Here is a 12,056-nt window from a genome sequence, read left to right as displayed (position 1 = left end):
AATAACACATATTTAATTAATTCATTTCATTTGATTGCTTTTAGAAATCATAAATATTTAACAGCTAAACCTTTTGATTATGTACATCTCTATTTCAGAACATTTTAAATATTAAATGTTCTGCTGTTATTAATATAATTAGGCTTGCGGCTCTAATAAAACAAGTCTGATTACGACTTCTCTTAGTCTTTGCATTGCACAAACCCTTCAGAAAGTCTGGATCTAACCAGATTTAATCTGTTATCTTTAATCTCTAATAATCTTTCGAATCTTCCAACGGTACAACTGGACTTTTTTCTGGCCTGACGCAAATGCAGAATGTGAAATAAAATATCAATCAAACATTTTCACTGAAGTTACAAAATGGATTACAAACGGTGGACGAACAATTGTACATTTTATGCAAGTGTATCGAAAAGTTGATGAGTCATTCGTCAAATCTGAATGCTGGGGGTTGAAGGACCGTTACACACACAGAAACAAAAGTCATCATATTGTGCATTAAAACGACACACTACTCTGAGTGCATTCAGGAGGGATCCAGTACAATCTATCTCAACAGTGTCTAGTTTCTCCTCACAACGCTGTGCAGTGACATATTTGTACACTATAACGGCTGGCCTGTAGTTTAACTCTGATTGAAAAAGAGGCCGCGGTTCTGATAGGCAGCTTCTATCTAACCCTACGGTCAGGAAACCTTGGCTAATGGATGAAAATGTTCACCTTTTATACACAATTGCACTCCTAAATATATATTATCAATATGAGTACTAATACATTTACAGACTGCCAATTCGATATGTGTTACACCTCTATTGATCAAATATCTTTTCTTTTTTTTTAAATATATTCTAGTCATTTTTACATAAACTGGATACTTTTAAAGATTTAATTTCAGGATTTGTGCAAGTGATACAACAATGGATTGTAGCTTTTCTTTTTTTCTCATTTGATATTCGATGTTTTTGTGACTAAACTGATGCACACTCAGGAAAAAAATAAGTCTACTGGTGTCAGTGAAGGTGTGTTTGGTCTAGGAGTATCCCTCATCCTGCCTGTACCCGTATCCTCCTCCCTGCGCCTCCTCCTGCACGTACTCCTCCGTCTTCTCCCAGCCAGAGGCCCATCCTCCGTTGACCTGTGTGGTCGCGCCGTACGACTTAGCCGGACCTCCAAAGGCACCGTAATTTTGAGTGATGTCGCCCGTCTCTTCCGCCAGCTCGTCCTCATCGATGAAGCCGCACTTCTCCTCACTGGTCAGTTCTGGGTCGGCCCACGGCTGCTTTTCACCCGATGCGAAGATTCCATAGAATACCACTCCGCCGTAATGCACCAAGGAGGCGATCAAGAACACGTACTGCCACTCCTCTCGAGTCTAAAGAGGAAGGAGAAGAAAATTCACCTTTGTTTTACGGTTTAATTTTTTAATTTTGTCTTCACATTAATGCCTTTTGCTTCTTGAGCCAGATCAAAGCCCAGGATATAAGAATATGGCCCATCTCAGATAATCTAGGGTACATAAGCAGCTCTTTTGGACTCATATTCATACAACAAATGAATAAATGCCTGTAAAAGGAGATGGGAGATGCAGGTGAGGAGATGGGATGTCAGCCTGTGCTGCAGTGTAGTGGGGCCAAGGTGTTGTGGTTTTTTGAGATATTAGATACTGACATGCCTTACATTGTAAGAAAGGTGTACCTTACCCACCATGTGGGCCTCCTGCTATTTTCACTCTTATTTTTATTCATGTAGTTTTATTTTATTTTATACTGTTTATATTTTAGTTTTAGTTTAGTTCCTGTAGGTGCTGCATGTGTCTTTTAGTGTAGTGTATGTCTTGTGGTATGTCCTGTGGTGTCTTTTCTTCTGGTTTTATCTAGTATTTATTCATTAATTAATGCCTGAGCAGTGGATATATACAATTTCCTCCGGGATTAATAAAGTATCTATCTATCTATCTATCTATCTATCTATCTATCTATCTATCTATCTATCTATCTATCTATCTATCTATCTATCTATCTATCTATCTATCTATCTATCTATCTATCCATCTATCCATCCATCCATCCATCCATCCATCCATCCATCCATCCATCCATCCATCCATCCATCCATCCATCCATCCATCCATCTATCTACCTACATACCTACCTATCTAAAAACAAAGGTAACATCTCTTAGCTTGTCTGCATTCGTACCATTAGCAACCAGGCTAGGGTAACTAGCCATTACAGTTATTGGTTGTGAGCTAGCAGGTTTATACCAATAGTCTCCATCTTTTGCATCATATTACAGTATCTCTGACCTTCATCACCTTTAAAACACTGTAAACCATCTAACCTCCATGATACTAAATATGGGACGTTTTGCTGATGTATTTTGGTTCCTTTCTGAAGAACCCCGTCTGCACAGAGAAGCTCTCACCTTGTTCTTTGTCATGGTACCGACGATCAGCGGACACACCATCCCGGACAGAGTCCCTACGCCGTTGGAGATTCCCATCAGGATACTGGCATAGCGTGGAGCGATGTCCAGGTGATTGACATTAAAACCTTGTTGAGAGCATAAAAAATACATGGTTGATGCCTTTTTCCTTTTATGGGGCATGTTTAGGTCCATAAGCAGGAAACAGTTTATACTGTAGGTAGAGGCAGCAGCAATGGAGACCATCTTGTTTGAGCAATAAACAGCAACTCTGTATCCTCCTCCTCCTCCTCTCCTTCCTCCTTCTCCTCCTCCCCCCACTTTGACTGGCTGAATGTCCTCGTGAGTCGCCTCAAACTGCCTGCCTGCCTAATCCCCCAGGAGGACTAACACTGAATTATTAAAGAGTCCAGGAGAAGGCTCAAGAACGGCACACAAGAAACTGATTTCTGACCTCTGCATCCTCAGAGACTCGAGTCGATAGGTGAGGGAGAAGAAGAAGAAAAGGATGGGAGAAAATATAAGGAATAAACTGATGCTCATTGGCTCACTTCACTTCTACCAACCTGATATGGCAAATCCACTGAAGCCCACCGCCAGCACCAGGAATGAGATGGCCACCCCTTTGTTGTGGGAATATCCCACCACCAGCAGTAAAGTGGCTTCCATGCCAAATCCTAAAACAGACAGACAGGTCAGACACACACACACACACACACACACACACACACACACACTGGCTGTTGGTCATCATGCTGTCAATTTAATTAACCACAACACATTCTCTGCGTTCGGTTACATAATTGGCTTCTATGAGATCAATGTTTAGTCACAATCAGCAGGTCAACTTGTGAATAAGTATCGAACACACAACTCGATCCAACAGGGAAGAACTGCCGAAAAGAGCAGCGTGGATCCGACAACATGGCGGCGACAGGCGGTGATGTGGAAAATGATTTTTCATCCTCGGTTCAGATTTCTCACCTCCACAGTTCATGATTTTCCTGACGGTGGTGGTTGACAGGATGTTCTTGCTGCGGAGGTGGTCAGCCAGCTGGCCTCCGATGGGCACGATGATGGTCATCACCAAATGGGGCAGGGCGGAGAGGATACCCACCTAAGGGAGAATCAACCTTTTAAAAGAAATACGCCATCGTATTTTGCCTTTTTATTTTGATTCTTTTAGGTCTGTGGACTGGCTTCACCGACAAACGTTCCTCTGATAGATAAAAACCTTTTCCCTGATTGTCGCCTGAATCATTGATCATCAATTTTGCAGGAATTTTAAAGGACTGTGTGCAATATTAGATGGAAATGTTCCTGTTTCCCCTTAGTGTTAGTTAGTTAGTTATTCCATGGGTGCTAATTTTCTTTTGCTACTCCAGGCTAACAACGACCTTTGACCTGAGTCCGATCTGCTCCATCACTGGCCTCTCTGGTGCTCATTCCCATAAAGCTCAGCCGATTCTCGCTATAGCGTGGCGTATCTATGGCGTATGGATCCAACAGCTTGGTCGTAGCTTCACCTTGCTTATCTCAAAGCCAAACACTTCTTCAAAGTACGCAGGCTGGCTGATCAGCAGCAGGTAGAACGTCCAGCTCCTGCAGAAGTTGGCCACGATGATTGCATAGACAGGCATAGACGTGAAGAATTTCTTCCAAGGGGTCTTGTATTTCTGTAAAAAGAGGTAAATGCATTTTATTTATTGTCTTTTTTAAGTGTGGATTATTAATCCGGGGGGGAGGGTGTGTGTGATCCCTTCACCTCAGTGGGACCTGTTAGTTTGGCGCTCTCGCCGATGCTCTCCTCGATGTAGCAGCGCTCCTCGTCGGTGATGGTGGGGTGTTCCGCTGGGCTCTCGTAGGATACAAGCACCCAGAACATGTACCAGATGATGCCGAGACACCCTGCGGATTACAGGCAGATTACGCCTCAGTAGGTCGGATTATTTAACAGTTCAAACACAGGAATAAATTTGTCAACCTGATATTTCAAAACAATGCCTGCAGAATAAAAATGACAGGAAAGCTAAACTACACAGTCCAATGAGTTAGGGAGAGATTGCAGGAGGGGTGTTGGGGGATGGGGGATTATTTATTGACACACCCAAACATGGAGGGGAGGAAATCAATACCCAGTCTGCCAGGATAAATCTATTTGACTTTCAGTGAACACTCTGAGTGTCAAACTCTCTACCGGTTCTACCGAGCCGAAAAACACTTCATCCAAATGCTGATGAAGTGTTTCTGTGTGTATTTGTACACGTTTACACCTCCTCCTCCACTCCACTGTGACACGTTACACTCACACGTTCATCACATCAGACCCCTCGTGATGTCATCTTACCGTAAACGTAGAACACTGAGGACCAGCCTGTGTACTGCACCAGGATCCCAGCCAGAGGCATCGCTATCACCGCCCCGGCATAGGAGCCTGATGGACAGATGGGATCAATATCAGCTCATGATCAACCCCCGATCAGAATGTTGATGGTAGAGGAGAGCGTTTTACCGCAGAAGGAGATGGTGGCCAGACGACTCCTCTCCAGCGGAGGAGCCCACTTGCTCCAGATGCCGTGACAGGCCGGGTAAGTCACCCCCTGAATGCACCGACAGCGTGTTAGCGGTGGGTGCATGTGCAGGAATGTTCACATGTTCTTTACATGCACAGTCTGAGCTCTCAGTTTCCTGGTGCACGCATACATGGATGGAACTATGCATGCACGAGTTTGCAGAACAGACCGAGAACTCGTTCCTCTTCATACACGGAGTCATCCTGAATGCTTTACTTTATGCTGTCTCAATTACTTCTGAGGGAATACCCTTTTAATATAAGTACAAGCCAGTAGATATCAACATGTAATATTAGAGCTAACACAAATTAACATTTTCACCCTTGTAATTAATGTGAACAAATTCCACACAGCCATTAACAAAGAGGTTCTGATGAGCTACTTATGGTGCAAAGCAGGCCCTGCAGCTATTAAACGTTCATCAGCTATTAAATGCTCAACCTGTTACTTTAGTATTTTATAAAAATGTACTGCAAAAATTTGAAGGATGCTGGTCTGCTGATGATTAAAATCTATGCTATCCTGATTATCTGCCCATAAACACTGGAAGAAGTGCAGAAAATAGTCTGTTTTTAAGAACGATGGCCCCAAACAGCTTCATCCTTACAATAAATCTGCAGCAGGACCTTCTTTGTGCCATTTTATTCGACATTAAGCTGATAGATTTCATCAATGCATCCAGATGAAACAGTTTCATCACAAAAGCCGGAGGATTCACAAACTCAGTAGCATCACAGCAGCACATTGCTCGTTGTGTTTACCATAACACACAAGATACAACAATAGAAAGATGAAAGAAGATGCTGGACTATCCCACAAACACTCAGCTGTAGTGGACCCGATCAATATGGATCGTCTCGAATTTCCTCTGGCTGGATATTCATCACACATTAGAATTATTTCTTTCCTGCTTGTGCAAAAACACGATAAGAGATGCATAGAACTTGTGTTCTATTAATATTTTACAGTATATCCCATCGTACATCAAAAGAATTATTTAAGGATTTTTGGAATAGATGTGTTAAATATTAAAGTCATCTTACCTCCACCAGACCTTGTAAAATCCTCACAAAAATGACACAGCCGTAATGAAACCTGGCTGCTGAGGGGATGAACATGTTGAGAGTGGAGGTCAGGACAATGGCTGCACCAAAGACCCTGAAAAATATGGGATGTATTCGAATATATATGTATTTAAAATATAGCATATATATATATATAACCTCGTTATTATTTCAACTTGACTAAATGTGTTCTTTTGTTCTTTAAATTAAACCATTCTTTGTTTTTTTTAAAAGTAGAAAATCCGAAAATCCTTTTCAATATGACATTTTAATTTACTTAATTTGGTGTTCATCGTGTTACAGTTCTGGTTCACCATCATCGTTCCACCAGGGGGGAACAGGCGTCAGGCGCGGAACGCTGTGTACTCGGTTCTGATTGGCCTGCATCACATTCTTTCCTCTGACGTCAACGAACTAAATAATTAAAGAAACCGCGAACAATTACGTCGATGCGTGTGTGTTGCTTAGCAACTACTCTCACTTGGTACTCTGTAAGAACTCTTCTTTTTTTTTCTTTCTTCTTCTTCTTTTTTTTTTTTTTTTTTTACCTTTTCTTTAAAGTAAAATAAAAATTTAAAAAACTTCAATGGATTTCACGGTTGATAATATTCATGCAGTTCACATCTCAGGTTTGCCCCGCACCCCCACCCCCACCCCCACCGCCACCCACCCCAGAGGCAGAAGAGAGGAGGAACATTTTGTTTGTGCTCCATCCTATTTTTACCTCTGGGGAGGAGCGGCGAGTTAAAAAAAAAATAAAAAAAACACCCACGGTCACGGGGGAGGACCGGGCCGCCACCTCAGTTATTTTTCATTTGTGTCGCGCTCTTTGGGGGGGGGGCAAAAGCTTGAAACAACTGTCGGGCACCAGCTGATTCGATCACCCCCCCAGTCAGTCCTCGAGGATACGATCATGAAGATTTTTATCACCTTGAACACGATTTAAAAACCTTGTCCACATGTAGGCCTCTGATGTTCAGCTCCCCTGTTTTGCGTCAATGGATCAATTTATCCCCCACGCGACAGACCATAATAATAATATCTACCCGTGGATTTTAATATTAGCCTTTAAATCATATATTTAAAGGCCATTAATATAAGATGGGCTCATCACGAGTGATGCACTGGCGCAGTGCTCTTGCGAATTAAAGCCCTTGGTGACAAGACGGGGTCTGGTCTCCATGCCGGGGGAAGGGGGGGGGGGGTGGCAGATTAGCTCCCACCCTCCACTGCCCCCACCCCCCCAGGGAGCTCATTAACAGGTGGTGAAAAAGCCCTGACATCAGGAGCCAAGGGCCCGCCGGGCCCAGAGCCGGCTGATTAAGAGTAGCTGTGGATTCTTAATCCAGACAATAATGACGCAAATTTTACGTCATGAGTTTGTTTGATTTTTTTTTTTTCCTTCTGCGTTCTGAAGCGTCACGTGTTCATTATGAGTATGTGTTCCTTACATATTTAAAAATATATTTAAAAAAAAACCATTTAGACATAAACTGATCAGTCATTATACTGTGTAGGACATTACATAAAAGCGTCAGTAAACGCATCTGTGTTGCGTTCAGGGTGATTCACTTAGAGCGGCTCCTACCTGTTGGCTGCCAGCCTGGAGGATATGTACCCCCCCGGGATTTGTGTCACGATGTAGCCCCAGAAAAAGGATCCGTGGATTAGCCCCACGGTCTCTGGATCCCAGTTGAACTTGGCTTTCTGGTGGAGTGTGGGGGGGGGGGAGTAAAATCCCAGTTTAAAAAAAAACCAAAACAGTAAAAACAGGAACACAGAAATATTCTGATGGAGGATACAGGAAAACAAAAAGATGGAATCCCTGAATGAACCGATCTGAGATCCGATTGTTTTGATCAGACTGTATCGATCTCTGCATCAAAATCATCGGAAATGTAAAAAAAAAAAAAAAAAAGTTCATGTGTGAAACCGAACATTCGGATTGGTTTTTTTTATTTATCCAAAACGCGTTAGGCCATTAAAATATGAATGCATCAGTTTTATTATTTTAGCAGTCTGCTCTGACGTCACGTACTTTTAACCACGCGCGTGCCTTTCAGCAGCACGTGTCGCCTTTGAGCGCCGAAACGTCATCCGCGGTGAAAGTGACGTCTCTGAATGAACCTATCTGGGTTTCTACAAATGCATAAATTAAATGGGTTTTTTTTTTTTTTAATTGATTTTTTTTTTCTCTTACCTGTAAACTAGACTCACGTCTGTCGTTAAATATACAGAAATAAACATTTTGATTTAAATAAAATCTCCCCAGACACAAAAAAATTTGTAAGAAAACATTTCAGTTCACGCCGTGAACTCGTTATTCGTTGGTTTTTTTTTCATGAAAACAATAAAAACGTATCGGCAGTAATTTTTTTTTTTTTTAGTTTTGTTTGTTTGTTTGTTTATTTGTTTGTCTACGTCAGCACCGTGTCGTTGCCGCTGCCACACCTCTTTGATGATGATCTTGCCGTTCTGGTGGACGGTGCTGTTGTTCACCATGCTCACTATGGCCACGCCCAGATTGCACCGGATACCGAAAGAGATGCAGAAGCCCAATCCGCTCAGGATGGCGATGATGTACCGGCGGGGCAAACCGAAGCACCTGCAGTCACACAGGGGGGGCTTCTTCTCCGCGGCCTCCCGGGGCCGCCCGTCCTCCGTCAGCTCGATCACCTCGCCGGTTTTCTGCCTCCTCTCCATCACCCTGTAACATCCAGGTGAAGACAGTGTGTGTGTGTGTGATGAAACACCTCATGAGGTGTAACCACCCCACCCCACCCCCCACCCACTTTAAAGGCCTGGAATATTTCTAAAATAATCTTTTATTCATATTTCAAAATGATGATGTCATTATTTCATCAACTGGATATCCAGAAAGCTCCTCCTGAAATGTGTTACTCCAGTAAAAAGAAGGAAACAACTAGAGTTCATATTTGCAGAATCACAACCACAGAGCTGCAGGTTTCAGGTTTCATCATGGGGAGGCCTCCTCCATTCTGTGTTCTCATATTGGGGGGAGGGGGGGGGTTCTCTGGCGCCAAGCAACGGTGTGTCGTTTTTAGTCGGGAGACAGAATAAATACCAACGCGTTGAAGTGTGTTTGCGCTCGGAGGAAGCAGGAGCGGGGCTGCAAACGTGTCCCCGGCTGTACCGCATTGCAGCATCCCGCTCGCTTCCACACTCATTAACATTCACGGGGGGGGGGGGGGGGGGGGGAGCAACGAGCGGCTCCATCCTCCAGACGCACGTCTGTGGGCATTCCTCAAACTCTCTCCCACCCACCCACATCTCAAACCCCCCCCTCCCACCCCACCGCCAAACCGGGGAAGTCACATTTACTCGCCTCATGCTCTTGTCGAAATTCAGGATGCAAAAAAAATAAAATAAATAAATAAAGGGGGGGGGGCAAAAGAAAGTGAAAAGGTGCGCATTCTTGTGCGTAAAATATTCGAAAAGCAAAAATCCCGAGAGGAAATAAACAAATGGGAAGATATTTAAGGTGGAATAAAGAAATCACAGGCCTGATTCCTCTCTAGTCAGCCTTAAATGACAGCAGCTCAACATCAGGACGTTTTTATTATGCGTCTGGTTCATTATGAGGTTTAACATCAACCGATCTGTTTAAAATAGAAACGAAAAACGAATTTACGCGGGAATAAATAAATCCAACGGGAGGGCTTTTCTGTTATTTATTCAGTCACACATTAAATCAAAATCACGTCATTAAAAAAAATAAAAAAATCGGTTTCAACCCTTTTGGAACGTTTAACGTCACAAACTTTTAAGTAGATGAAGAAACGAGAAACAAACGAGAAACAGGCGCAGGCCCCGATCCAGGGTGGACCGGCCGTGTGTGCGCGCTTTTATGAGACACACACACACACACACACACACACACACACACACACACACACACACACACACACACACACACACACACACGTTCACTGGATTGCATAATATTATTCACGCGATTTAGAGGCGTGACGGAGGATTCTTTAAAGTAGAAAACACCCGTCGCCCGTCCCGCAGACGCACCGACCCCGAAGCGAGTCAGGTGAAAGTGAAGCGTGCAAATAATCACCCACAAGAAGAGGGAACAGACAGGCGCCAATCAAGGGGGTGGGGGGTGGGGGTGGAAATTACCCGTCCTTACCTGTGCACATGACCCAGGGCCTTCCCCGCAAATTCCTTCACCCCCGCCGTGGCTCTCATCTTCACAGACTCCATATCCAGTTTCTATGTAGGCCTATTTCTCAATAATATTTTTACTGCTTATTCGTCATGTCTCGGCGCTGGATGGCCGACTGCCGAGGCTACAGAGGAAAACAACAAACGAAGTTATAAAAAAAATAAAAAATCAGAGTCCAGGGAGGCGACGGTCCAAAAGGAAGAGTTCAAATTTTCACAATAAATTAAAAAAAAAAAAAAAATACACCTTTGCGCGAAGAGTGGGGGAGTCAAACGAGCCGTGCGCCCTCATCCAACCAGCAGCTCGTCTCCTGCCTGGCTCACAGAAGCCGCGCCGAGAACCATCGCGACGAAAAATATAAAGACTCGAAATATAGCCAGGGTCTCTTCGATAATAAAAAAAAAAAAAAAGAGAGAGAGAGAGAGAGGATGAATGGGGGAGAAAAAAGAAAGAGGCTTGAAAGTTTACAAAAGCAGAAGTAGGTGTTTGGAGGGGCTGGAGGAAATCAAAAAGGGAGTGAGGCTGGATCGTGTCTCCTGTGGTGAGCGCAGGTTCATCTGACGTCGTTTTCAGCACCGAGATCAGCGGCAGAAATTCCGCGTCCGACATCTGGCCACCGAGTCAAGCTCGAATAAATAAAGGAGTCAGATTTTAACATATAAAATCATATATTCAACACTGGACTGTGTGTGTTCGTTATTTCATGAAAACACCGTGGTGAGAAAATGTTTTTTTTGTTTGTTTTTTTTATAGTTCTATTCATCTCTTTGCGTCTCGGCTCAAAATGATATTCTGTTTCTAATACAGATATATTTCGTTTACATTTTTTATTTGGTAATTTCAATCATAAGAAAATACACGAAATAATAACAGACAACCCTCGATATGAGAGCTACATGTCTCCCGAGGGCGGTGCTATGGAAACCAAATGTGCAGGAGTGGATTCTCTCCCCTCCTTTCCCTCCCCTCCGAGATCCTCTCCTCAGTGTAGGAATCATCAATAATTTAAGCGTCTCCGATATTTTCATCACCCCTGACAACCACATTTTTCTACAAAAGGATGAAAAATATATTAAAAGTTATTTTTGACCAGGCCAATTTCCCTAATCGCATGATAATCCTTCTCCAGGATTTGGAGACTAGAGATGAGCAAATAATAGAGGGTTACAGATGATAAATAATGTGTGTGTGTGTGTGTGTGTGTGTGTGTGTGTGTGTGTGTGTGTGTGTGTGTGTGTGTGTGTGTGTGTGTATATATATATATATATATATGTGTGTGTGTGTGTGTGTGTGTGTGTGTGTGTGTGTGTGTGTGTGTATATACATACATACACACACACGCATATACATATATATATGTATATATACTGTATATATGTATGTATGTATATATATATAGCTTAATTCATATCTATATTAAGCTATATATTTAGCTTAATTCATAATTAGATGAGTGTAAGTTATGGATCTTAGATGTGTTATCAAAGGACAAAAGAGGAAGTGGAAACAAGCGAGCAGTTTCATTTGTTGGTATTGGTTGCCATCTGGCGGTTATATTTGACACTGCACGCTGCCCCACCTGGGATTAATTCTGACTTGATTTTCATTGAATTTATACATTTTCTTTTGAGCTTTCATTTTCTTTTTCCTGAAATATATTTTAATATACAAAAATCCTCATATACTATTATAATTTAACGTCCTTAAATCCTCATCCCTTTCAAAAGTGTTTTTTCCCCCCACTGGACAACTTGATGCGTGTAACAAACTGGAATTATAAATACTTTAAATGGGCTC

At 42.7% G+C, this 12,056-nt stretch overlaps 1 protein-coding gene across 1 annotated transcript; it reads right to left on the bottom strand.

The window, feature by feature from the left end:
• Positions 1–285: 285 nt before the first annotated feature.
• On the bottom strand, positions 286–10,724 carry slc17a6b (solute carrier family 17 member 6b). Its single transcript, XM_068339455.1, has 12 exons — positions 10,224–10,724; positions 8,516–8,771; positions 7,653–7,771; positions 6,044–6,158; positions 4,940–5,027; positions 4,775–4,861; positions 4,193–4,335; positions 3,954–4,103; positions 3,412–3,544; positions 2,994–3,104; positions 2,428–2,555; positions 286–1,375 (listed from the first exon to the last, which is right to left on the bottom strand). The coding sequence occupies exons 1-12, from the start codon at positions 10,295–10,297 to the stop codon at positions 1,034–1,036; spliced, it is 1,746 nt and encodes a 581-aa protein (XP_068195556.1). The 5' UTR covers positions 10,298–10,724; the 3' UTR covers positions 286–1,033.
• Between the last annotated feature and the right edge of the window lie 1,332 nt (positions 10,725–12,056).

Source organism: Antennarius striatus, chromosome 1 (genome assembly GCF_040054535.1).
Source record: "Antennarius striatus isolate MH-2024 chromosome 1, ASM4005453v1, whole genome shotgun sequence".
Taxonomy (NCBI): domain Eukaryota; kingdom Metazoa; phylum Chordata; class Actinopteri; order Lophiiformes; family Antennariidae; genus Antennarius; species Antennarius striatus.
Note: the sequence above shows the minus strand (reverse complement) of the source record. Positions and strands in the feature narration are given on the sequence as shown.